The sequence below is a fragment of the Hemitrygon akajei genome, chromosome 29 (genome assembly GCF_048418815.1).
Source record: "Hemitrygon akajei chromosome 29, sHemAka1.3, whole genome shotgun sequence".
Lineage (NCBI taxonomy): Eukaryota > Metazoa > Chordata > Chondrichthyes > Myliobatiformes > Dasyatidae > Hemitrygon > Hemitrygon akajei.
In genome coordinates this window covers 49,586,133-49,613,990 of record NC_133152.1, presented here as the reverse complement: position 1 = coordinate 49,613,990, position 27,858 = coordinate 49,586,133, and the positions used below count along the sequence as shown (strand labels likewise).

Below are 27,858 nucleotides of genomic sequence, written 5' to 3'. Positions count from 1 at the left end.
TCCCAATACCGAGCCCTGTGGCACCCCACTAGTCACCACCTGCCATTCCGAGAAACACCCATTCACCGCTACCCTTTGCTTTCTATCTGCCAACCAGTTTTCTATCCATGTCAATGTCTCCCCCCCCCCCCAATGCCATGAGCTTTGATTTTACCCACCAATCTCCTATGTGGGACCTTATCAAATGCCTTCTGAAAATCGAGGTACACTACATCCACTGGATCTCCCTTGTCTAACTTCCTGGTTACATCCTCGAAAAACTCCAATAGATTAGTCAAGCATGATTAACCCTTGGTAAATCCATGCTGGCTCGGCCCAATCCTATCACTGCTATCTAGATATGCCACTATTTCATCTTTAATAATGGATTCTAGCATCTTCCCCACTACTGATGTTAGGCTGACAGGACGATAGTCCTCTGTTTTCTCCCTCCCTCCATTCTTAAAAAGTGGGATAACATTAGCTATTCTCCAATCCTCAGGAACTGATTCTGAATCTAAGGAACATTGAAAAATGATTACCAATGCATCCGCAATTCCCAGGGCCGCCACCTTTAGTACCCTAGGATGCAGACCATCTGGACCTGGGGATTTGTCAGCCTTCAGTCCCATCAGTCTACTCATCACCGTTTCCTTCCTAATGTCAATTTGTTTCATTTCCTCTGTTACCCTATGTCCTTGGCCCATCCATACATCTGGGAGATTGCTTGTGTCTTCCCTAGTGAAGACAGATCTAAAGTACTTATTAAATTCTTCTGCCATTTCTCTGTTTCCCATAACAATTTCACCCAATTCATTCTTCAAGGGCCCAACATTGTTCTTAACTCTCTTCTTTTTCTTCACATACCAAAAAAAAAAGAAGCTTTTGCTATCCTTTATATTCCTGGCTAGCTTGCGTTCGTTCCTCATTTTTTTCTCCCCGTATTGCCTTTTTAGTTAAGTTCTGTTGTTCCTTAAAAATTTCCCAATCATCTGTCCTCCCACTCACCTTAGCTCTGTCATATTTCCTTTTTTTTAATGCTATGCAATCTCTGACTTCCTTTGTCATCCACTGTGGCCCCTTTCTCCCCTTTGAATCCTCCCTTCTCCGGGGGATGAACTGATTTTGCACCTTGTGCATTATTCCCAAGAATACCTGCCATTGCTGTTCCACTGTCTTTTCTGCTAGGATATCCGTCCAGTTAACTTTGGCCAGCTCCTCCCTCATGGCTGCATAGTCTCCTTTGTTCAACTGCAACACTGACACCTCCAAGCTGCCCTTATCCTTCTCAAGTTGCAGATAAAAACATCATATTATGATCACTACCCCCTAATGGCTCCTTTACTTCAAGATCACTTATCAAATCCTGTTCATTACATAACACTAAATCCAGAATAGCCTTGTCCCTGGTCAGCTCTCGTACAAGCTGTTCCAAGAATGCATCCCTTAGGCACTCTACAAACTCCCTCTCCTGGGGTCCAGCACCAACCTGATTCTCCCAGTTCACCTGCATGTTGAAATCCCCCATAACTACTGCGATATTACCTTTGTCACATGCCAATGTTAACTCCCTATTCAACTTGCACCCAATATCCATGCTACTGTTTGGTGGCCTATAGACAACATCCATTAGGGTCCTTTTGCCCTTACTGTTCCTCAATTCTATCCACACAGACTCCACTTCTCCTGATCCTATGTCCCCCCCCCCGCAAAGGACTGAATCTCATTCCTCACCAACAGGGCCACCCCACCCCCTCTGCCCACATTTCTGTCCCTACAATAGCACGTATACCCTTGTACATTCATTTCCCAGGTCTGATCCCCCTGCAGCCATGTCTCCGTTATCCCAACAACATCATAGTTACCCATTCGCACCTGAGCTTCAAGCTCATCCGCCTTATTTCTGACACTTCGTGCATTCAGATATAGAATTTTTAGCCCATTTCTCCTCTCTGTTTGAATCTCTGCCTATTGTGCTTAACCCAGCTCCCCGAACTCCCATTGGGCTATACACCCCTAGAATTTTGTTGTCCTTCCTAAATTTACCTATTCTTTCTGCACATTTAACTCCATGTTCCGTCAGACCATCCCTCTGTACATGTGTCCTCCCTATCACTTGTTCCGCCTCTCCTTTCTCTACTGCACACTTAATATTCCGGAACCATGTAGTCCCCACCTGTCCTTTATTCTTCATCTCGCTATCCTCTGTCTCATTCTGGATCCCCGCCCCCTGCAAATTTAGTTTAAACCCCCCCCCCCCCCCCCGGAAGCACTAGCAAACTTCCCTGCAAGAATGTTAGTACCACTCCAGTTCAGGTGTAAACCGTCCCTTCGGAACAGATCCCACCTTCCCTGGGACAAAGCCCAATTATCTAAAAACCTGAAGCCCTCCCTCCTGCACCATCCTCTCAGCCACATATTAATCTGTATAATCTTTCTGTTCCTTGCCTCACTCACATGTGGCACCGGTAGCAATCCTGAGATTGTTACCCTGGAGGTCCTGCTCTTCAGCTTCGCACCTAACTCCCTGAACTCCCTATGCAGGACCTCTATAGAATTAGCATTTTATAGAGGGGGAAATGGTGCAGTTTTATTGCCAGTTGAAACGTGTCATTGCCACTTAGCCCACTACCACTATTAACATGGAGTTCTGAGGTTTGTACTACAAAGTTATCCAGATGATTTATGATAACTTAATAGTTTTAAAGCCTACATTTTGGAAAGGTGCACACCTTCATTTTTTGGATGTGTTCACATTCCCACAATAGTTGATAATGGTTACTTGTTTCAGTATCATATCAGTAGGCTTGATTTCTTTCCATTTCCTCCTTGGTTGGATTTAACTTTCATCTTAATGCATTTTGAAATGTAACAGATGTATGTGGGGTTTAAAAAAAAATCCCTTTGGCTTCAATTAAAGGGATTTTCATCTGGCTGTGTGACAGACTTGTCCTGGGTCTTTGTGCTGTTAACCAGCATGCATAATATAATTAATCTATCTCAGAAGCTGCATAACAAATGTTTATTTATACATTCAGCAAGGAATGGGAAGCTTTTGATGCTTTTAAAATGCCACACAGTTTCAGAATCAGGTTTATTATCACTGGCATGTCATGTGAAATTTGTTAACTTAGCAGCAACAGTTTGATGCAATACATTATCTAGCAGAGAGAGAAAAAAAATAAAATAAAACATAATAAATAAACAAGTAAATCAATTACATATATTGAATAGATTTTTTAAAAATGTACAAAAACCAAAATACTGTATATTAAAAAATGTGAGGTAGTGTCCAAAGCTTCAATGTCCATTCAGGAATCAGATGGCAGAGGGGAAGAAGCTGTTCCTTAATCACTAAATATGTGCCTTCAGGCTTCTTTACCTTCTGCCTGATGGTTACAGTGAGGAAAGGGCATGCCCTGGGTGCTGGAATGGATGCTGTGTTTCCGAGACACCACTCCCTAAAGATGTCCTGGGTACTTTGTAGGTTAGTGCCCAAGATGGAGCTGACTAGATTTACAACCTTCTGCAGCCTCTTTCGGTCCTGTGCAGTAGCCCCTCCATACCAGACAGTGATGCAGCCTGTCAGAATGCTCTCCACAGTAGAACTATAGAAGTTTTTGAGTGTATTTGTTGATGTGCCAAATCTCTTCAAATTCCTAAGAAGGCTGTCTTGCCTTCTTTATGATTACATCGGTATGTTGGGACCAGGTTAGATCCTCAGAGATCTTGACACTCAGGAACTTGAAACTGCTCACTGTCCACTTCTGAACCCTCTGGGGATTGGTTTGTGTTCCTTCGTCTTACCCTTCCTGAAGTCCACAATGAGCTGTTTTGTCTTACTGGCGTTGAGTGCCAGGTTGTTGCTGCGGCACCATTCCACTAGTTGGCATATTTCACTCCTGTACGCTCTCTCATCAGTACCTGAGATTCTACCAACAATAGTTGTATTTGTAAGCAAATTTGTAGATGGTATTTGAGGTATGCTTAGCCACGCAGTTATGTGTGTACAGAGAGTAGAGCAGTGGGCTAAGCACAAACCCTTAAGGTGCGCCAGTGTTGAACATCAGCGAGGAGGATATGTTACCACCAATCCGCACAGACTGTGGTCTTCCAGTTAGGAAGTCGAGGATCCAATTGCAGAGGGAGGTACAGAGGCCCAGGTTCTGCAAAAGGCAGGAAATAGCCCACATACTCTGTCAAGTTCACTAATCTACTGAAATTAACTTGTTGAAAAGGTAAAATCAGTCATGACTTAGATCATGAATTGTCAACTTCGACATGAATCACCTATTCATTTCAGAATTATTGCCTAAAATTCATGCCCTCATTGTGGCTTTAAGGTTCAAACATTTAAGTTTAACTGTGTTTCCTATTCTCAATCTCATGTATTAATGGGAAACGTTCAGTACACATTAAGTCTTGATATTTTTAACTTTCAGATTATGGAATTTTATTAGGAAAGAATCTTCCATTCCAGTCCTCAGTTAATTAAATTAGCAGTACAGTCTTAAATGTTACTATGAAGACTTATGCACAGAATGAAGAGTTATGTTGGTTAAGGAAAACAGTATGGTCCATTCGAGCCTATTCATAATTCCTTCTCTGAGGAAGGATAACTTGTGTATGGAGCAGTGCGGCATTTTATTCTCAAACCTTTCTCTGTGAATTTCATAAAAATACAAGCATGTTACTTAGCTGCTGAGGATATTAGCAACTGCAGGTTCTTAGATTGATTATTGTCATGGCTGGCAAAAATTAACCGGAGATAATTGATAAAAAATGATTAATGGTCTTTTTTTGGCTTCTTTGTAGATCACAGCTAATATTGATCCCGTGGGCCGAATTCAGATGCGAACTAGACGAACACTACGAGGACACCTTGCTAAAATTTATGCAATGCACTGGGGTACTGACTCCAGGTGTGTATATCACCAGTTCTTGTTTTCGGGGTATTAATATTGATATAGATGAATGGTGATGGCATAATGCAACAGGGGAGGTAACCAGCAACCTAGTTATTACCACAGCATTATGTTAAATAGAATTTGTTTGCAGGTAAAATATTCCCTAAAGACCAGTTTTCATTATCTAATGATTCTGGAGGGAATCCAGTGTACTACATAAACAATTGGGTATGCACTTTGTAACGGTGCAATAATTGTCATGGTTTGAAATATTTGATTTAGTTAGAACTACTTGATTATTTGTCTAGTTATATATGATCGAAAGCCATATTTTTCCATTTATTCAAATATTGAACAACAAAGTGATGAAACCACTAAAATTTTTATGCATGCATTGCATACATAGCAATCACTGGAATATCCAGTTCATAGATCAGTGTAGTAATTACTCTCCATGAAAAACTTGTTAGGTTGCATTCATACCTATATACATTTCAATAATCCATACCAGTAATTCATCAAACCAGATTAACTGAAATGAGAAGATGGTAAATGAAACCAAAATGTAAAATGTCAAGTTTAATTCTTATATGACATGATAGAAGCTTAAGAATTCTATTTTGCATGTGCTTGATATCTTTTCCCCCTCTCTTTCTCTTCATGTGCCTATCTTATACCTTCAAAACTTTGCAATCATATCTGCTTCCACCACTTCTCCTGGTGGCGCATTCCAGGCACTCACTTCTTTTTTTAAATTTGCCTCATAGATTTCCTTTAAATTTTGTACTGGGTTATAAATCTCCATATAGTCTTGGTCATATAGAACTGAAATAAGCCCTTTTGCCCCTCACTTCTGTGCAAACCTTGCTGCCCATCTATACCAGTTGGATCTACCCACATTCCTTGCTTTGTCTATGTAACTGTCTCAAATTTAGTCACAGATATTTTATCACACTCGGTGATGAGCTACATCCAGAGTCAATGGGAACTCAACCTCATTTTTCTTTTTCTTCATGGTGGAGGAAGTAGGATCACAGATCAGAAGTTGGATGATGTCATTCAGTTCCATGTTGTAATGAAGGAGACTGTGGCCATCTTCTAACTGTTTTACCTCTGTAAAATAGATGCTGACATTGCTGGTTCACATTGAGAGTTGTTTGGATCTTTAACCTCAACGATTAAATTTTGGTCAATTCTGATAAATTATCTGTGTAGTGGGTTTGATTGCTATCGATAATCCATACGTGAATCCACATTTTTCCCTCCTTCCCCTTTTAGTCCAAAAACAAATGGAAAAAACATCAGTCTCACAAATGGTTAGGTTAGGAAAAGGTTAGGAAAAATTAAACTGGGAGTGGTGTTTTTTTTTTAAATGGTGGAGAACTCTGGCTGAGTTTTAGATATCAACCATTGTTCCAAAAAATTACCTTTCAGATTTCCCTTTTCCTCTTATCTTTTCCTTATGCTCTCTTGATTTTGTTACCTCTCCCATGGGGAAAAATGTCTTAATCAGTGATACTTGTACTACATGAATCAGAATCAGGTTTGATATCACTGGCATATGTTGTGAAATCTGTTGTTAGTGGCAGCGGTACATTGCAATACATAATAAGAACTATAAATTACAATAAGAAATATATTTTAACAAATTAAGACCAGAAGATAAGGGAGCAGAATTAGGCCATTTGTCTATTAAGTCTGCTGATCCATTTTCACTCTCAACCCCAACCTCCAGCCTTCACCCCATATCCCATAATGCCCTGACTAATCAAGGATCTATCAACCTCTGTCTTAAATTTACCCAATGTTTTGACTTCCATGGCTTCCTGTGGCAACAAATTCCACAGATTCGCCACTCTCTAGCTAAAACTCTCATCCAAATTCTAAAAGGACATTCCTCTATTCTGAGGCTGTGTTGTCTCATCTTAGACTCCCCCACCATAGGAAACTTCCTCTCCACATCCACTCTATTGAGGCCTTTCAACATTCAAAGGGTTTCAATGAGATCACCCCTTGTTCTTCTGAATTCTATCGAATATAGGCCCAGAGTCATCAGATGCTTTTCATATGACAAGTCATCCAAACCTGTAATTGTTTTTGTGAACCTCCTTTGAACCCTCTCCAATTTCAGCACATCCTTTCTAAGATAAGGGGCCCAAACCTGCTCACAATATTCCAAGTAAGGCCTCACCAGTGCTTTACAAAGCTTCAACATTAGTCTTGCTTTTATATTCTAGTCCTTTTGAAATGAATGCTAACAATGCATTTGCCTTCCTCACCACAGACTCAACCTGCAAATTAACCTTTGGCAAGTCCTGCATGAGGACTCCCATAACCCTTTGTGCCTCAGATTTTTGAATTTTCTCTTCATTCAGAAAAGATTCCAGTTTTTTCTTCCAAGAAGTGCATGGTTCCATCTGCTAATCTGGCTTTAGTGCTTCTGTAGCCTCTCTGCTTCCTCAAAACCACCTGCACTTCCACCTATCTTCATATCGTCTGCAAATTGGCCACAAAGTGATAAATTCTGTCATCCAAATCATTGTATAACGTTTTTTAAAAAAGCAGTCCCAGCACAGACTCCTATGGATCACTAGACACTGACAATCAACCAGAAAAGGCTCCCTTTATTCCCTCTTTGCCTCCTGCCAATCTGCCAATGCTTTAACCATGCTAGTATCTTTCTTGTAATACCATGGGCTCCTAACATAGACAGCCTGGTGTGGCACTTTGTCAAAGGTCTTCTGAAAATCCAAGTACACAACATGACCAGTTCTTCTTTATCTATCCTTCATGTTATTTCTTAAAAGAATTCCAACAGATTTGTCAGGCAAGATTTTCCTTTAAGGAAACCTTACTGACTATGGCCTATTTTATTATGTACCTCTAAGTATCCCGAAACCATATCCTTAATTGTCGACTCTTAATATCTTCCAGACAACTGAGGTCAGACTAGCTGGCCTATAATTTACTTTCTTCTGCCCCTCTCCCTACTTGAAGAGTGGAGTGACATTTGCAATTTTTTAGTCCTCCAGAACCATGCCAGAATCAATGGATTATTGAAAGATCATTACTAATGCCTCCACAATCTCTTTAGCCATCTCTTTCGGAACCCTGGGGTGTACACCATCTGGTCCAGGTGACTTACCTACCTTCAGACCTTTCAGTTTCCCAAGACCTTCTCCCTAGTAATGGAAACTTCACACACATCATGACCTCTGACACCTGGAGCTTCCATCATACTGCTAGTGTCCTCCACTGTGAAGATTGATGGAAATTTTTATTTAGTTCTTCCGCCATTTCCTTATCCACCATTACTACCTTTCCAGCATTATTTTCCAGTGGTCAGATACCTACTCTCACCTCTTTACACTTTTACTCTTTTTTACTGAAGAAAATTTGACATCCTCTTTAATATGCTAGGTTACCTTTATATTCCATCTTCATCTTTGAATTTTTAGTGCCTTGAGCTAGTTCTTAAAGGCTTCCCAATCCTCTAACCCCACAAATTTTGCTCTATTATAAGCCCTCTTTAGTTTTTATGTTGGCTTTGACTTCTTTTGTCAGCCACGGTTGTGTCATTCTGTCTTTGGAATACTACTACTTTGGATTCTATATATCTTGCTTCTTCTGAATTGTTCCCAGAAATACCAGCCATTGCTGCTCTACTGTCATCCCTGCCAGTGTTCTCTTCTAATCAGTTTTGGTCTGGTCCTCTCCCATGCCTCTGTAATTCCCTTTATTCCACTGTAATATTGTTATGTGATTTTAATTTTTCTTCTCAAGTTGTGAGGTGAATTCTATCATATTATGATCATTTGCCCCTAAGCTCAGTTACCTTAAGCTGTCTAATCAAGTCTGGGTCGTTGCACAGCACGCAATCCAGAATTGTTGATCCCCTAGTGGGCTCAACCATGAGCTACTCTAAAAAGCCATCTGGTAAGCATTTTAGAAATTCCCTTTCTTGAGATGCAGCACCAGCTTGATTTTCCCAATCTTCCTGCATATTGAAGTCCTCCATGACTATCAAAACATTGCCCTTTTGACATGCATTTTCTATATCCCATTGTAATTTGTAGACCATATCTATACTACTGTTTTGGTGGTCTGTATATAACTCTCATCAGTGTCTTTTTACCCTTTCAGTTCCTTAGATCTACCCACAACAATTCTACGCCTTCCAATCTAGTGTCACCTCTTCCAAATGATTTGAATTCATTTTTTAACCATCAGAGCTACCCTTCTCCACCCTCTCCCCCACCCCCAGCCTACCTGCCTGCCTGTCCTTTCAATATAACATGTATCCTTGGACTTTAAGCTCCCAGCTGTAATCTTATTTCAGCCATAATTCAGTGATGCCCACAACATCATACATGCCAGTCTGTAACTGTGATAAAAGTTCATCTACCTTATTTGGTAAGTGCATGAATTCAAATGTAACACCTTCAGTCCTGTATTCACCCTTTTCGATTTTATCCATGTTTTACATTGCAACTCATCCTGTTGACTGCAATCTTGCCCCATCATCACCCTCTTGCTAGCAGTCTAACTACACATTGCTTCTGTTTGTAAACCAACTACCTCATCCTCAGCACTATTACTTTTGTTCCCATCTCCCTGCCAAATTCATTTTAACTCACTTGAACAGCTCTAGCAAACCTGCCCACAAGGATATTGGTCCCCCTCGGGTACAAGTGTAACCCTTCGTTTTTGTACAGGTCATACCTTCTGCAGAAGAGATCCCAGTGATCCATAAATCTGAACCCCTGCTCAAGTACCAGTTCCTTAGCCAAGCATTCATCTGCCAAATTATCCTATTCTTGTCCTCACTGACGCATGGCATGGGCAGCAATCTAGAGATTACTACCCTGGAGGTCCTGTTTTTCAGTTTTCTACCTATGTCATTGGTGCTTTTACAAAGGCTTCTGACTGTTCACCCTCACTCTTTAGAATTAAGTTGTGTAAAAAGTGAACAATAAAAGAAAAAATAATGAGGTGGCGTTCATGAAATTATTGTCAGTTTCTAAAACATTGAGTGTCTCCCTTCAGCTTCTATTATATACATGTGTATAACATTGGTACTTAATATGATGTGACCAGCCCTCCCCATCTGATACATACTCTGCTTCATGCATTGTCTCCCCTTCAAGAGTAAATCACTGGCTGTAAGTTTCTTCTGACCTGAGGCCATGAAAGATGCTACTGAACTGAGAGTTTGCCTTTTCATGTGACAGAGGGTTATGACCTCCAGATTGTAAAGTGCACACGTGTAAGTGCACTGGTTAAATAGCTAGCTAATTAAACGGAGGCAGGTGTAGATTGGTCCATTAGGGAAAAATAACTGACATGTGATAAGATGCACAGACACCTGAGAGCTCATCAGAGAATAGGCTTATTCATCTGTACATAAATGAATGACCCAGCATTTCTACAAGTTTTTAAATAGTAGCAAGCAAAATAATAACCCTTGCCCTTATTGTGCAGTATAGATCTAATTTGACTTAGCTATATCAAAGGCTGATAATTTTTAGTTGCATATGATAGCACTCGAGTTGTTTAGAATATATTAATAAGTCAGTTGCCTTGTGAAATTGCTTGCTTACTCAGCAGCAGCCTACTATACTGGAGTGATTAGCTGTTTACCAATTCTTCTGGCTGTTTGTGACTTTGTTTCATGAGAATAACACATGACACGCACAGTATTTTTTTTATAAATTGTTTTTGTATTGAAGCACAACATTTTTTGTAGGCCACGGAAATACACAATCTAAAAGTAAACATGATTGTACATCTTTGGAAAGATTTGGGGAGAATAAATGCCTTGATACTTTGTAGCTAAAGCAATAACTTTGGTTTATAGCCTTGGCAGTGATGAGATACTAAATTAATAAGTTCTTTTGAAGCCCATCACCCTTACTGAGGCACAGGCTGCCAACAGCAGCTCGCCAGAGTCCTTTGGCCTGGGCCAAAGTTTGATTAGCCCTGTGGCTTCTGCTTTCACCACACAACTTCATGCATCTTCTAGGTGAAGATCCTTTCTCTCCCAGGTATGAGATCTTTGGAGCTTCTGTTGACGTTTCTGTAGCTCTGGAATTTTTATGTGATGGGGTTGCTATCCCCATGCCTAATCCTCCTTTTGCAGCCAGGCTTAGGATAGTTCAGAGCAGAATACATAACAATTGGGTTAGGGTTTATTGGGTTTGTAATTATGTCAAGTAGCCTTAAAGATCCAAGAATTAACCTGATTTGTTGCTATTATGAAGCATATGTGAACCCTATATAATACTGAAGCCTACTGTACATAGGACAAAATTAATTTTAAGTTTTAATGTGTTATAGACCTTTGCTTTTGCAGCAAGTTAATAAAGCCCTTGATGATTAATGATGCACAAGGGAAGATCTTGGGTGTATCACTACACGTGTAGGGAATAATTTACTGCTAAGAAAGTGTGATCAAATATTCTTTCATATATTGTGGTAAAATTAGAAAGAATGTGTTGCTCAGTGACATTTACCTTAATGTGTAAATTGCTCTGCTGCTCGAGTACCATGAGCAATAATGCACCGTCCAAGCTACCTAATTACATTTAGTATATTTATTAAATACGCATTTTTATAAACGCTTCAAATTTAATGGTTGTATTCCAAAATATTAAGCCATTATTTAATGTGAATTGCTTTGTCGAGAATGAATATCCATTTAAAAAGTCTAATTTGGTCTCATATTAAATCCTTTGTTGAATGACATACAGCCCTTTGTGCAATGTATCTGACATTCCAGTGTTAAATCTGCAGTGGTAAAGGAAAGTTGGGGTGCAGACATCTGTATGGTAGTCACTCCAGAGATTCCATGAAAATATTGGGTATTTTCTTCAGTTTATGTTGCATGTATGACAAAGAAAAATTGAGCCAGTTAACTTGATGTGAATACTGTTCTAACTTAGTTGAATTAACACTAGATAGCATTCCAGTGGTTTGCCTTGTGATTATTTGAATGGTGGGGTTTTCTGAAGAATGCACTTTGCTTATTACATTTATGTAGAAGGTTCTTAAAAGGTATTTCTGAAAATATTTAAAGGATATGCATTAAGTATTTTTTTAAAACGGCTTATTTTAGGATGTTAAGCAATGTTTGGGCCTACCACAGATGAATGTGAATGGTATCAGCTGTTTTTCTCTCTCCCCCCATGTAGACTGCTTGTCAGTGCCTCCCAGGATGGGAAATTGATCATTTGGGATAGCTACACCACAAACAAGGTGAGTTCACACTAGAATTTGGAATTGAATTTGCTTTAAGTTTCCATAGCTACATGTAACATCATAAATAACCCTGTCAAATGTGCCCTCAGCACCTTGAAAACATTGGACACTGAAAACCTGTGGCTTTGATTAATTATACAACTTTTACAGTTATTTCTGATAGAAAAGAACATTTCCTTGTGTTTTAAAAGCACTAAGAACATTAGGTTAAAATGACACGGCTGTGAATGATGGGTCATTGCCTCTTTTCGCTGATATTCAAGCTCGTTTATTGTCATCTGACTACATATATATTACCATATGAAACAATGTTCCTCCAGACCATAGGGCAGCACAAAATATGTATCACAGACAATGCCGAAAACAAAATATTACCATAAATAAGTTAATGAGATATAACTCAAAATGCATGTAGTGCCCAGCACAGGTAAATGCTGTCCTAGTGACAAGACCTCGGTGGTGGCAGGATATTCATTAGTCTCTCAGCCTGAGGGTAGAAGGTGTTACCCAGTCTAGCAATCCTAATCCTGATGCTCCTGAACCACCTCCCTAATGGTAGTGGGTCAAAGAGGTTGCAGGTTGGGTGGTAGGGATTCTCAGCAATGGTTCATGCCCTTAGTATACAACGCTCCCAGTAAATGTCATAAATAGGTAGGGCAGAGCCTGGTGATCCTCTTGGCAGTTTTTAAACATAGAAACATAAAAAGCCTACAGCACAATACAGGCCCTTAGACCCACAAAGTTGTGCCAAACATGTCCCTACCTTAGAAATTACTGGACTTACACATAGCCCTCTATTTTTCTAAGCTCCATGTGGCCATCCAGGAGCGTCTTTAAAGACCCTATTGTATCTGCCTCCACCACCATTGCGGGCAGCCCATTCCATGCACTCGCCACTATGTGTTTAAAAAAAACAACTTACCCCTGACATCTCCTCTGTACCTACTCCCCAGCACCTTAAACCTGTGTCCTTTTGTGGCAACCATTTCAGCCCTGGGGAAAAAGCCTCGACTATCCACATGATCAATGCCTCTCATTATCTTATACACTTCTATCAGGTCACCTCTCATTCTCCGCCGCTCCAAGGAGAAAAGGCCAAGTTCACTCAACCTGTTTTCATAAGGCATGCTCCCCAATCCAGGCAACATCCTTGTAAATCTCCTCTGCATCCTTTCTATGGTTTCCACATTCTTCCTGTAGTGTGACGACCAGAACTGAGTACAGTTTCCTTTGGCTTTGTCACCTATTTCTTCTCAATATTTTATTTTCTTTGACTTATACAAAATAAAATCTCCTCCTTGTAATTCTGAACTGCCTTTCCTCACCCAGTTATGTACCCAGTTTCCTCACCTTTCCAACTTCTGTTCTCATTAGTACAGTTGACTGTCTTTATTTTGTAAGTGGAGTGGGACTGGCCTTGCTTGGTTCCATCTTGTGCAGCTAAGAGATTAAATTCTGAAGGCATGGTCTTCATTATCAACCATAGACTCTATATGGGTCATGAAAATATGCCCTACTGAAACGGATTCTGCAGATGCTGGAAATCCAGAACAACACTCAGAAAATGCTAGAGGAACTCAGCAGTTAAGGCAGCATGAACAAAAGGGAATAATGTGAAAGGTCTCATCCCAAAATGTTGACTATTGATTCCCTTTCATAGATGCTGCCTGACCTGCTGAGCATACCCTTCCTACATTGGATTAATTCACATTGCTCATAGTGTTTGTGTTTCTGGCATTCATTTCCTCAAACACATTGCCAAGTGGACACTTCCTTGTTCTTTGTCACTTTGAAAATTTTGTTAATTCTAATTTGATCATTGTAGTGCTCACCTCATCAAATTCTTGTCCTCTGTATCCTATAAATTACAGATCATGCTACATTCTTCGCCTGCATTGAACCCTTGCAAGTTTGTTTTGGCATAAATTTCCATGAGTTCCCAGCACTTGATATTTAGTTTATATCAATGCTTTTTAAATTTCTTTTGAGGCTGTGAAGCTGTTTTTGTAAATTACAATATCACAATAGACATCACCCATCCCCACCATACCCCACATGATAGGATTTGTTCCCTGAATATATCTACCTCTTCACCTGAGGAAGGACCACAGCTCGAAACATCAGTTGTTTATTCACTTACATTAATGCTGCTTGACCTGCTGAGTTTCTCCAGCATTTTGTGTGCTATTCTGGATTTTCAGTATCTGCATAATCTCTTGTTTACCTTTTCACCTTCCATCTCCTTAAAGCCCTGTTTGATACCATAAGTCATGGCAGAATTATGCTATTTGGCCCATTGAGTCTGCTGTGCCATTCTATCATTGCTGATTTAGTATCCCCCTCAATCCCATTCTGTTGCCTTCTCCCTGTAATTCTTGACACTCTGATTAATCAAGAACATATAAACCTCTGCCTTAAGTATACCCAGTGGCTTGATCTGCACAGCCTGGCAATGGACTCTGCAGATTTACCACTCTCTGGCTAAAAAAAAACTTTTTTTCCTCAACTCCATTCTAAATGGATGTCTCTCTATTCTGAGGCTATGTCCTCTGGTCCTAGACCATCCCCCCACCCTCATTCTTCTAAACTCCAGCGACTACAGGCCCAGAACGCTCCTCATAATGTTAACCTTTTCATTCCTGAGATCATTCTCAAGAAACTCCTGAACCCCCTCTAATGCCTGCACATCTTTTCTTAGATAAGGAGCCCAAAGCTGCTCTCAATACTCCCAAGTGCCATCTGACCAAAGTCTTATAAAGCCCTGGTATTACATCCTTTTTATATTATAATGAATGCTAATATTGCTTTTGCCTTCCTTACCACTGACTCATCCTACAAGTTATAGGGAAGTCTGCACAAAGACTCCCAAGTCTTTTTGCGCCTCTGAGATTTGAATTTTCTCCTCATTTAGAAAATAGTTTATGCTTTTATTCTTTCCATCAAAGTGCATAACTATGCACTTCCCCACATTATATTCCATCTACCATTTCTTTGCCCATTCTCCCAATTTGTCCTGCAAACACCTTGTTTCCTCAATACTAACTGCCCCTTTCTTCATACCATGTGCAAGCTTGGCCACAAAGCCATCAATTCCTTCATCCAAATCATTGACATACAGTTGCAAGAAAATGTTTTGTGAACTCTTAGCAATTGCCTGGTTTTTACACTAATTACACTCAAAATGTGTCACAATAATAGAAAAGCAATCTGCCTAAACTAATAACACAAAAGCATTGTACTTTTGATGTTTTTATTGAACACATTGTTTAATCGTTCACAATCCAGGCTGGAAAAAGTATGTGAACCCTTGTATTTAATAACTGGCAGAACCTCCTTTAGCAGCAATAACCTCCACCAAAACTTTCCTGTAGCTGCTGGTCAGAATTGCACAATGGTGAGGAGAAATTTTAGACCGTTCGTCCATACAAAACTGTTTCAGTTCATCAGTATTTCTGACAGATACCTTGAATGAATAGCCCTCTTCAGGTCATGGCACAGCACCTTAATTGAGTTAAGGTCTGGACTCTTGGCCATTCCAAAACACAAATTTTCTTTCTAAACCATACTGTTGTTGATTTGCTCATGTCTTGGCTCATTGTCTTGTTGCATCGTCTTAACTTCTGTTAAGCTTCGGGTGACAGACCACTAGCCTGACATTCTCCTATAATACAATTTTGAGTTCATTGTTCCCTCAACGATTACAAGCTGTCTACACCCTGAAGCAGCAAAGCAGCCCCAAACCATGATGCTGGTTCCACCATGCTTCACAAATAGGATGAGTCTCTGGTGTTGGTGTGCATGTGTAGTGCCCTTTTTCCACTGCACATAGCAGTGTGCATCTCTGCCGGAAAGTTCAACTTTTTGTTTCATCTGACAACAGAACATTGTCCAAGAACCATTGTGGAACAGCTAGGTGATCTTTTGCAAATTTGAGACATGCAGCAAGTTTTTTTTTGGAGAGCAGTGGTTTCCTCCGGGGTGTCCATGAGTCTTTAGTGTTGTTCTTGTAGTGGACAGGTGAATGGAAACTTTAGTGTGTTCTGGAGATTTTTGGCAGGTCGTTTGTTGTTACCCTTGGGATCTTTTTCACCTTCTTCAGCATTGCACGTTGTGCTCTTGGTGTGATCTTTGCAGGATGCCCACTCCTAGGGAGAGCAGCAACTGTACTGAAGTTCCTCCATTTGTAGACAGTTGCTGTTACTGTGGACTGATGAACACTCAGGTCTTTAGAAATGCTTTTATAGCCTTTTCCAGCTTTGTGTCTGTACAGTTCTTCTGAAGTCCTCTGAAAGTTGTTTTGATCGAGGCCTGGTGCACAAAAACAGATCTTTCTTGAGGAGAGCAGTCTCTGTCAGTAACCTGACTTTGTAACCTTGACTGTCATTTTTATAGGGCTGAACACGTCTGCAACCCACACTTTCGTTTTCATCTCATTGACTGGAACACCTGGCTCCACATAGCTTTTGTAGAAGGCATTACCTCAAAGTTCACATTCTTTTTTACCTCGACTGTAATTGTTTAAATAGTGTACTCTGTTGATGAGAAGTACAATTCTTTGTGTGTTGTTTAGACAGATTGTGTTTGTCTATTATTGTAACTTAGATACAAAGACCACATTTTAAGAGTAATCAATGCAGAAAACCAGGTAATTGCAAAGGGTTCATAAACTTCCTTGCATCCTTATAACATGAAAAGCAGTCCCAACACCAACCCCTGCAACACACTACTAGTCACTGGCAATCAACCAGAAAAGGCCCCCTTTATTCCCACTCTGCCTCCTGCCAGTCGGCCTCTCTTTTATCCATCTTTCCTGTAATACCATAGGCTCTGTATTTAGCAGCCTAATATGCGGCATCTTGTCAAAGGCCTTCTGCAAATCCAAGTACACAACGTCCACTGATTCCTGTTTTGTTTTAATTTCCATTTTAGTGCTTAACAAGCCCAGAAAGATATATTTATACTTTCTGATGGAGTAGGTTGCATTTTCAGAAGTATCCCTAGGTTGGAGCTGACTCTTTATGTTTGTGAAATAGGTTCATGCCATTCCTTTGCGATCTTCCTGGGTCATGACCTGTGCATATGCTCCTTCTGGTAATTACGTTGCGTGTGGTGGTTTGGATAACATCTGCTCCATCTACAACCTAAAGACCCGTGAAGGAAATGTCCGCGTCAGTCGTGAATTGGCTGGGCATACAGGTAAGTACTCCAGACTAAACTTGTCCCTTTATTTCTGATATTAGCTTTATTTATTATACTTAATACATATAGTTAATATGTTCATTTGGGGGTTAACTGTTGCTAATAGCTTCCATAGATTTATTTTGAAAGGGGTGACAATATGAGTCATTGCCTCTGATGACCACCTAATTCAGAGAGAGTCCGTGACATCTGAGAGTATTTCCAGACCTTAAATGACCTTCACTATGGAGAACCTTTTTTTTTAAGGTCTGGCCTCAAGTGAATCAAGTGGCTCAGTTCATTAACTTCTGTACCCTTTAAGTAGGAATTACAGTTGCTGTTTTCACTGTTTGGCCATGATGCCAACCCTAACTAATCCCATCTACCTGCATGTACCCTGTGTGATGACGTGCCTTTTCAAATTTTCTGTCCGGTTTACACCACTTCCCCAGCAACCTACTACTAAGTGTTAATTTAAAAGCAACTTGCCTCTTAAATCTTGTTTAATCAACCCCCCCCCCCCCCCCCCCCAATTCTATGCCATTTTAGTATTTGGCATTTATACCATGAGGGAAAAGGATTCTTCGCTGTCTACCCTGACTTGTAATTTTGTTTACTTCTGTCAGATTAGACCTCGCCCTCTGCTCCAGAAAAATCAAGTTAAGTTTGTTCAGCCTCTTAACAGCTAATACTTTTAATCCAGACAGCATCATTGTGAACCTCTCTTACACCTTCTCCAATGCTTCCATTATCCTTCCTGTGATGGAGTGATCAGAACTGCACATGATACTTCAAATGAAGCCTAACCAAATTTTTATAAAGCTGCAACTTTTATAGTCAACACTATAACTGATGAAGGCATGTATGGCATACACGAGGTCTACGATGGCCTGGTTGGGTTATCTACATACTGCCAAAAAACCCTCCCTGATGCATCTAACAAATTCAGCCCCATTTCAGCTTCCAACTCTGGGGGAGTTGCAGTCAATATTGTGGGGAAATTAGTCACCCTTTATAACTGCTGTGTTGATTTTGCATCTTTTCATGATCCATTTACATACAGTGCCTATAAAAAGTATTCACACTCCCCCTCCGCCCCCAGAAACATGAAAGCTTTCACGTTTTATTGTTTGACAACATTGAATCATAGTGGATTTAATTTGGCTTTTTTGTCACTGATCAACAGAAAAAGACTCTTTCCGTGTCAAAGTGAAAATGGATCTCTACAAAGTGATCTAAATTAATTACAAATATAAAACACAAAATTTGTTTTTCCAATAAGACGATGACCTCAAGCATAAAGCTAAAGCTACACAGGAATGGCTTAAAAACACCAAAGTTAATATCCTGAAGTGGCTGAGTCAGAATCCAGACCTCAATCTAATTGAGAATTTACGGCTGGACTTGGAAAGGGCTGTTCACTAACAATCCCCATGCAATCTGATGGAGCTTGGGCAGTTCTGTAAAGAAGAATGGGGAAAAATTGTGGTATCCAGGTGTGCAAAGCTGATAAAGACCTAAACGCACAGGGCTATAATTGCTGCCAAAGATGCATCTACTAAATACTGACCTGAAAGGGGTTTATACTAGTGCAATCAATTATTTTGTGTTTTATATTTGTAATTAATTTAGACCCCTTTGTAGAGATCAGTTTTCACTTTGACACGAAAGAGTTTTTCTGTTGGTCATTGTCAAAAAAGCCACATCAAATCCACTGTGATTCAAATTTGTAAAACAACAAAATATGAAAACTTCCAAGGAGGGTGAATACTTTTTATAGGCACTGCATCTGTTCCTCCATCTCCAGGCTTTTGAAGGCTTAAACTATAACCCACCATTGAGAATGATAGCACCATTTATATTCCTGAGTTACACCCATATTCCCTCACTGGATGACCTAACCATAATGTCCTCAAGGCATAGTCGTACAGCATGGAGACAGACTCTTCAGCTCTGGTATGATTAATGCCCTTTTGAAGTAGATGGGAACCTCTTGACTGCAGCAGTGAGAGATGTCCTTGAGCACTGTGCCAGTTGGTTGGCACATGTTTTCAGTGCCCTGCCAGGTACACCATCAGACCTCAATCTCTGAGACAGATATCACAGCGTCACCAGGTCCTGTGGGAATTCACACAGATGTAATTGTATTTGCCCTATCAAAGCATTCATAGAAGGGAGTGAGGTATCAGTGCTATTTAACATAAAGCATAGAACATTATAACTATAGAACATAGAACAAAAAGGTAAAGATAACAGGTGTAGGAACCTTTTCAAGTTTGAGGCAGTGGTTAAGAAAACATAATGAGGTGCATTACAGGTATAGGCAGGTAGGAACAAATGAGGTTACTTACGGAGTATAAGAAATGCAAGAGCACACTGAAGAAGGAAATCAGGAAGACTAAAAGAAGGCATGAAATTGCTCTAGCAGACAAGTTGAAGAATCCCAAGGGATTCTACAGATATGTTAAAAGCAAAGGGTTTGCAAGAGACAAAATTGGTCCTCTGGAAGATCAGAATGATAATCTGTGCTTAGAGCCAAAGGTGACTGGGGAGACCTTGGAATGGATTTTTTTTGCCTCTTATTTACTCAGGAGACGGACACAGTCTATAAAAGTGGCGCAAAGCAGCAGCAAGGTCATGGCCCCTATACAGATTAGAGAAAGAGATGTTTGCTGTCTTGAGGCAAAATAGGGTAAATAAATCTCCAGGGCCTGACACAATGTTCCCTTGGACCCGATGGGAGGCAAGTGCAGAAATAGCAAGTGCCCAGGCAAAAATATTTAAATCGTCTTTGGAGATAGGTGAGGTATCGGAGGATAGCTAATGTTCTGCTGTTTAAGAATGGCTCTAAAAATAAACCAGAAAATCATAGGCTGGTGAGCCTGACAACAATAGTGGGAAAATTATTGGAAGATATTCTAAGGGACCTAATAAGTTTTTGGATAGCATGGCTTTGTGCGTGGGATGTCATATCTAACCAATCTTAAGAGTTTTTTGAGGAAGTTACCAGGAAAGTTGATGAAGATAAGGCAGTGGATGTTGTCTACGTGGACTTTAGCGAGGCATTTGACATGGTCCAGCATGAGAGGTTAGTCAAGAAAATTTAGTTGCTCGGCATTTAAGATTAGGGAGAAACCAGAGGGTAGTAGTAGATGGTTGCCTCACTGGACGCCTGTGACTAGTGGAGTGTCACGGGATGGGTGTTAGTGCCATTGTTGTTTGTCATCTATGTCAGTGATGTGGATGATAGAACCGTGGAACATTACAGCACAGAAACAGGCCTTTTGGCCCTTCGTGGCTGTGCCGAACCATTTACTGCCCAGTTCCACTGACCTGCTCCTGGCCCATAACCTCCATACACCTCTCATCCAAATACCTGTCCAAGTTTTTCTCAAATGTTAAAAGTGAGCCCGCATTTACCACTTCATCTGGCAGCTCATTCCACACTCCCAGTACTCTCTGTGTGAAGAAGCCCCCCCAATGTTCCCTTTAAACTTTTCCCCCTTCACCCTTAACCCATGTCCTCTGGTTTTTATTCTCCCCTAGCCTCAGTGGAAAAAGCCTGCTTGCATTCACTCTATCTATACCATCATAATTTTATATACCTCTATCAAGTCTCCCCTGATTCTTCTAAGCTCCAGGGAATAAAGTCCTAACCTATTCAACCTTTCTCTGTAAGTCAGTTTCTCAAATCCCGGCAACATCCTTGTAAACCTTCTCTGCACTCTTTCAACCCTATTAATATCCTTCCTGTATTTCAGTGATGAAAACTGCATGCAATACTCCAAATTTGGCCACACCAATGCCTTATACAACCTCACCATAACATTCCAACTTTTATACTCAATACTTTGATTTATAAAGGCCAATGTACCAAAAGCTCTCTTTACTACCCTATCTACCTGTGACACCACTTATAGGGAATTTTATATCTGTATTCCTAGATCCCTCTGTTTTACTGCACTCCTCAGTGCCCTACCATTTACCTTGTATGTTCTACCTTGGTTTTTCCTTCCAAAGTGCAATATCTCACACTTGTCTGTATTAAACTCCATCTGCCATTTTTCAGCCCTTCCAGCTGGTCCAGATCCCTCTACAAGCTTTGAAAACCTTCCTCACTGTCCACTACTCCTACAATCTTCGTATCATCAGCAAATTTGCTGATCCAATTTACCACATTATCATCCAGATCATTGATATAGATGACAAATAATAATGGACCCAGCAATGATCCCTGTGGCACACCACTAGTCACAGGCCTCCATTCAGAGAAGCAATCCTCCACTACCACTCTCTGACTTTTCCCATGGAGCCAATGTCTAATCCAATTTACTACCTCACCATGTATACCTAGCGACTGAATCTTCCTAACTAACCTCCCATGTGGGACCTTGTCAAAGGCCTTACTGAAGTCCATGTAGACAACATCCACTACCTTCCCTTCATCCACTTTCCTTATAACCTCCTCGAAAAACTCTAATAAATTTGTAAAACATGACCTACCACACACAAAGCCGTGTTGACTTTCCCTAATAAGTCCTTGTCTATCTAAATACTTGTAGATCCTCTTTGTACTCCTTCCAATAATTTACCTTCTACCGACGTCAAACTTACCGGCCTATAATTTACCGGATAATGTTAACTAGATCAGCAAATTTGCAAATTATGCCAAGATCGGTGGTGTAGTGGATAGCAAGCAAGACTATTAGAGCTTACAGTGGGATCTGGACCAGCTAGAGAAAAGGGCTGAAGATTAACAGATAGAATTTAATGCAGACTATTGCAAAGTGTTGCACTTTGGTAGGATCAACCTGGTTAGGTCTTACGCAATGAATGGTAGGGCACTGGGGAGTTCTGTAGAACAAAAGGGTCTGGGAATACAGATCCATAACTCCTTGAAAGTAGCATCACAGGTTAAAGAGGTCATAAATCTTTTGGCACATTGGCCTTCATAAATCAGAAGTATTGAAAACAGGAGGTGGGATGTTACAAAGTTGTATAATATGGTGAGACCTAATTTGGAGTACAGGCAGTCCCCGAGTTACAAACATCCAACTTACGGACAACTCGTACTTACGAACGGAGGGAGGAGAATGCCATCCGCCATTTTAAGTCATTGCCGTTAACACTGTGAGTGTGTAACTTTGTATTTGGCTTAAATATTTCTTAGCAAGATTCACCCTGACCCCCCCCCCCCCCCCCCAAGTTTTCCAGTCAGCCCCGCCCCTACTTGTCCCATTGAACTTGTCTCAATGCGGGTGGATTTTAAGACCCAGGGGAGCAGAGGACCTGCCATCCGCGGCGGCTGCTGTATTTTTTTTATTAAGTGTGATCATGAGTAATAGCCAGATCAGAAATGCTGATCAAGTCAACTAGTTCCTAAAGAGAACTCTGATAGGCCAATCAGACGGTTCACTGCTGCTCAGCGATAGAACATAAAATCTGCAGTTTTCTGTTCCATTGATGGAAAACGATCGCGATTGAAAATAAAGTGGAAATAATAAAGTGATTGGAAAGAGGTGAAATGCCATCAGTCATTAGAAAAGCTTTAGGCTACAGTCAGTCAACGATCGGAACAACCTTAAAGCATACAGGTAAAGGATAGAGTGAGAATAATGGAGCATATGAAGGCCCTGCCCAATGAAAGCTACGATTATTACTAAGCAACGCAGTGGTTTAATTATTGAAATACATATGTTTCTTAAGTGTTTTATATGCATAAAGAGGTAAAATATATGCTATATACTAAGACAAACATTTGACTAACTGACGCTAAATAATACCCATTGTACCTGTTCTGACTTACGCACAAATCTGACTTAAAGACAGACTCAGGAATGGAACTCGTTCGTAACCCTGTGACTGCCTGTATTCTGTCACATACCTACAAAAGTAAATAAGATTGAAAGGGTACAGAGAAAATTTTACAAGGATTTTGCCGGGACTGGAGGACCTGAGTTATAGGAAAAGATTGAATGGTTTAATATTTTATTCTTTGGAATGTAGAAGATTGAGGGGAGATTTGATAGAGGTATACAAAATCATGAGAGGTATAGATAGGGTAAATGCAAGCAGGCTTTTTCCACTGAAGTGGGTAGGACTACAACTATAGCTCATGGATTAAGGGTGAAAGGTGAAAAGGTTTTAAAGGGAATATGAGGCGAAATTTCACTCAAGGGTCATGAGAGAGTGGAACGAGCTGCCAAATGAAGTGGTGCATGGAAGCTCAATTTCATCGCTCAATTAAAGTTTGGATAGGTGCATATATGCTAGGGCGATGGGAATAGGCAGTTTAAATGGTTTGGCGTTTTATAGATTGGATGCTGGTCCTGTTTCTGTGCTGTATTTTTCTATGACTATTACAGCACGGTACAGACTTGCAGCCCACCAAGGCGTGCTGACCTTTTAACCTACTCCAAGATCAATCTTAGCTCTTCCCTACCATATAGCCCTCCATTTTTCTATCATGCCCTACTTGGTTTCATCTTACAGGAAGTAATAGCATGAAAACCTGTCACAACTAATGTGTATCCCACTGTCTATAGTTTCACACAGAATTGACTTTTCAGACTCACAATGGCCTTCTGTAGGTACTCAACTGCTTGTAGATTTCTGTATCGCCAGTTTTGAACGCCAGAGATCTAGCCCTTAGCAGACTGAAACTCCTGGTTCGTCCAGGACTATTTGTATTATACATATTGTTCTATCACTACACTAAATTATGGTTTAAAGATTGCAGTAGCAGATCATGGCTTGGCTTCGCGAACTAAAATTTAGGAAGGGGGCTGCCCACATCTGCTTCAGACTCACTGGTGGCTGACGAGGCCAAAATGGGACAGGCAGACCCGGCCGCAGCGGCAGTCTGGGTTTAATGCTGCTGTGTCATGGTTCCTCCTCCTCCTTTTGTCCTCAAGGCCAGCCCTGCGTGCGTTCAGGGAGGATGGTCGTAGACTATGGCGTGTCCTTTGGCCTGCGCAGTGGTTTTTTTTAGGTGGAGTGCAGTGTGTGCGGTACTGGCCCCACTCTTTACACCCGGGGTTCATCTGCCATAGCCTAGCAAGCTGGGATGGTGACAGCGAGGTCCTTGGGTCGTAGGAGTTACGTCGGAGTGTCCTTCTCCTAGGTGGATGGCCTGATAAGGCTGACGAGCCCCACCTGCCTGGGTTTGGAGTTGCCCTTCTCTTAGGCGGCCTGTCAACTAAAGCTAACGAGCCCAGCCTACCCATCCAGTTATACTGCCGGACACTCGGTTGCGCCATGACGTAGCAAGCTCAGTGGAAGCGGTGGGGGGCACCGATGAGAAGGTGTTGCTACAGACGCAGTAGTGTAGGAGAGGCCATTTGTAGTGGCCTGCTGCCTAGCAAGCCAGATAGTGACCATGCGGCAATCACTACACCGGGAAAGGAGAGGCGATGTATTGCAGGTGGTGAGTGAGCGGGATGTCAGGCCCAGACCTCACCTGCAGCTCCCCCACCCCCCCATCTGCAGTAGCAGATGTGTTAGAGTTAAATGCAAACTGGCATCTTTCAAGATTGTTTAATGACATTTCCTGTACACAGGTATGATGAGAACATAATAATTGTTACTCCAGATGTGATGCAGCACAAAAAAAAATCACACACTAAGATAAAAAACAATAATAAAAAAACAGTATAAGTATAAATAAGATAGCATATTTATTGTATGTCCACAAAGTGACACTAGGCACAGGAGTGTCCGTACATAAGGTGTTTCTGACAGGAAATGATAAAGTAGTGCTGGTTGTGGGTATGGTGGGGTGAGTTAGTGGGTGGAGGTGTTGATCGGCCATACATAGTGAAAGTAACTATTTTTGAGCCTGGTGGTCCTGACGTGGTTGCTATGTAGTCTCCTCCCTGATGCAAATGGAACAAACAGACCACACATGTCCGTTCACTTTATTGATTTCTCCTTTAATTTTTCACTGATTACAGGTTACCTGTCCTGTTGCCGCTTCCTGGACGACAACCAAATTGTGACCAGTTCAGGAGACACCACTTGGTTAGTGTTGAAACCACAAAGACTATCCTGATTAGATTCATCTTTTATGTCTATTTTGTCAAATAGGCAACTTGTTTTCCTCAATATTCAGTTTTGCAGCAACTTATTTGCAAGTAAGCATACTCAATACCATATGCATTTTGTGTGCTTTGAAATGTTACTAAAATGGCCTTAAAGAGCATAAAGACTAGAGTAAACATTTCTACTGACTAGCTCATGGACTAAGTAGCCTACACTTACGGGCTGTGTTACTCCTGTTTCAGAACTGACATTTTAATTTCAAAGTTCAAGGTAAGTTTATTATCAAAGTACATATGTCACCGTATACTACCCTGAGATTAATTTTCTTGCAGGCATTCACAGTAGATAGAAAAACATAATAGAATCAAGGCCATACCAAACAGTTCAGGCAAACAATGCAAATCCAAAATGATAGGGAAAAAAATAAGTAAGTAAGCAATAAATATTGACAACATGAAATGAAAGAGTCCTAGAAAGTGAATTCATTGGTTGCGGGAACAGTTTTGGGGTGACTGAAGTTATCCTCTTTGGTCAAGAACCTGCTGGTTGAGGTGTAATAACTGGTCCTGAATCTTGTGGTTTGTGTCCTGAGGCTTCTTTACCTCCTTTCAGGTGGCAGCAATGAGAAGAGAGCATGACCTGGATGGTGGCAGTCCTTGATGATGGATGCTGCTTTCCTGTGACAGTGCTCCATATAAATGAGCTCATAGATGGCGAGTGTACTCTATTTTTAGGTATTTCACCCAGAGAGTGGTGGATATGTGGAATGCTCTGCCCCAGAAGGCAGTGGAGGCCAAGTCTCTGGGTGCATTCAAGAGAGAGTTAGATAGAGCTCATAGATAGTGGGGTCAAGGGATATGGGGAGAGGGCAGGAACGGAGTACTGATTGTGTATGATCAGCATGATAGTGAATGGCGGTGCTGGCTAGAAGGGCCAAATGGCCTACTCCTGCACCTACTGTCTATTGTCTATTTTCATTCAAGGTCATTGGTGTTTCAATACCAGGCTGTGATGTGGCCAGTCAATGTACTCTCCGCCTCGCATCTTACTAAAACCTTGTCAAAATTTTAGATGTTGTGCTGAATCTTCGCAAACCTGGAAGTACTTGTCTGTTGTACCCAGGGCAGATCCTCTGAAAGGATAACACTGAGGAATTAAAAGTTGCTGATCCTTCACCTCTGACTCCCCCATTGAGGACTCTTTCATAGGCCACTTTAATTTGATTATCCTAATCAGTATTGGAGTTAAAAATCCATGCAGGTTTAAGTACATCTTAATGTTTCTCTAAACATATTGGAAAGCACGGTTGATGAAATATTTGTACATTTATTGTGAGGTCTGAAATATTTTCTTCCACTTTCTTTTGCTAGTGCTCTGTGGGATATTGAAACTGGGCAGCAAACAACCACATTCACTGGCCATACTGGTGATGTCATGAGCCTTTCTCTTGCCCCTGATACAAGACTCTTTGTCTCTGGTGCTTGTGATGCCTCAGGCAAACTTTGGGACATTCGAGAAGGCATGTGCCGACAGACCTTCACTGGACACGAGTCTGATATAAACGCCATTTGCGTAAGTATACCTTTTCCTTCAGTGAATAAAAATAAGGTGCAGAAAATTGGTGACTCTTTGTGTGCAGCTCTGCTGGGAATCATTAAATATCCCCATTTAGGAATACTACAGCTCAGTTTATACGCACGCACGCACACACACAGTAATTTAGTTTTTATACTATTAAGTGTTGCAGTGTAGTGCTGTTGCATTAACAACAAATTTCATGACATATGCCATTGCTATTAAATCTGATTGTGATTCATTTCAGTTTGACTGCAGTACTGCTGTCTTTTCACCACAGGACAATGAGTTTTAGAAAAAAAAAGCTCTTGGAGAGAGGGCACAAAAGCAAACCCACATTCTGGAATTCAGACAAAAGTAGACAATAAGATATATGAGCAAAATTAGGCCATTTGGCCCATCAAGTAAGCACTGCCATTTCATCATGGCTGATCCAATTTTCTTCAGTCCCAACCTTCTGCTGCCTTCTCTCCATATCCCTTCATGCCCTGACCAATCAGAAATCAACATCTGCCTTAAATATATGTAAAAATTTGGCCTCCACAGCTGCCTGTGGCAAAGAATTCCAGATTCAGCATCCCCGGCTAAAGAAATTCTTCCTTATTCCTGTTCTATTACTACTCTATTCTGAGGCTGTCTTCTGGTCTGAGACTCTCCCACCATGGGAATCATCCTCTCCACATCCACTCTATCAAAGCCTTTAACTATTTGATAGGTTTCAGTGAGGTCACTCCTCATTCTTCTGAATTCAAGTGAATGTCCAGAGTTATCAGATGCTCTTCATATGACAAGTCATTCAAACCTGTAATCATTTTTTAAACCTCCTTTGAACCCCCTCCAGTTTCAGCACATCCTTCCTAAAATAAGGGGCCCAGACCTGCTCACAATATTCCAAGTGAGGCCTCACCAGTCCTTTACAAAG

At 40.9% G+C, this 27,858-nt stretch overlaps 1 protein-coding gene across 4 annotated transcripts in view; it reads left to right on the top strand.

The window, feature by feature from the left end:
- The window catches only part of LOC140718511 (guanine nucleotide-binding protein G(I)/G(S)/G(T) subunit beta-1), a 105,770-nt gene that overhangs the window by 67,505 nt on the left and 10,407 nt on the right, over positions 1 to 27,858 (top strand). For all 4 annotated transcript variants that reach the window (XM_073032455.1, XM_073032454.1, XM_073032456.1 and 1 more), the window contains exons 4-8: positions 4,795 to 4,901; positions 12,077 to 12,140; positions 17,177 to 17,339; positions 25,274 to 25,340; positions 26,732 to 26,933. In XM_073032455.1, coding sequence (XP_072888556.1) covers positions 4,795 to 4,901; positions 12,077 to 12,140; positions 17,177 to 17,339; positions 25,274 to 25,340; positions 26,732 to 26,933 — 603 coding nt within the window. The remainder of the gene's footprint in view (positions 1 to 4,794; positions 4,902 to 12,076; positions 12,141 to 17,176; positions 17,340 to 25,273; positions 25,341 to 26,731; positions 26,934 to 27,858) is intronic.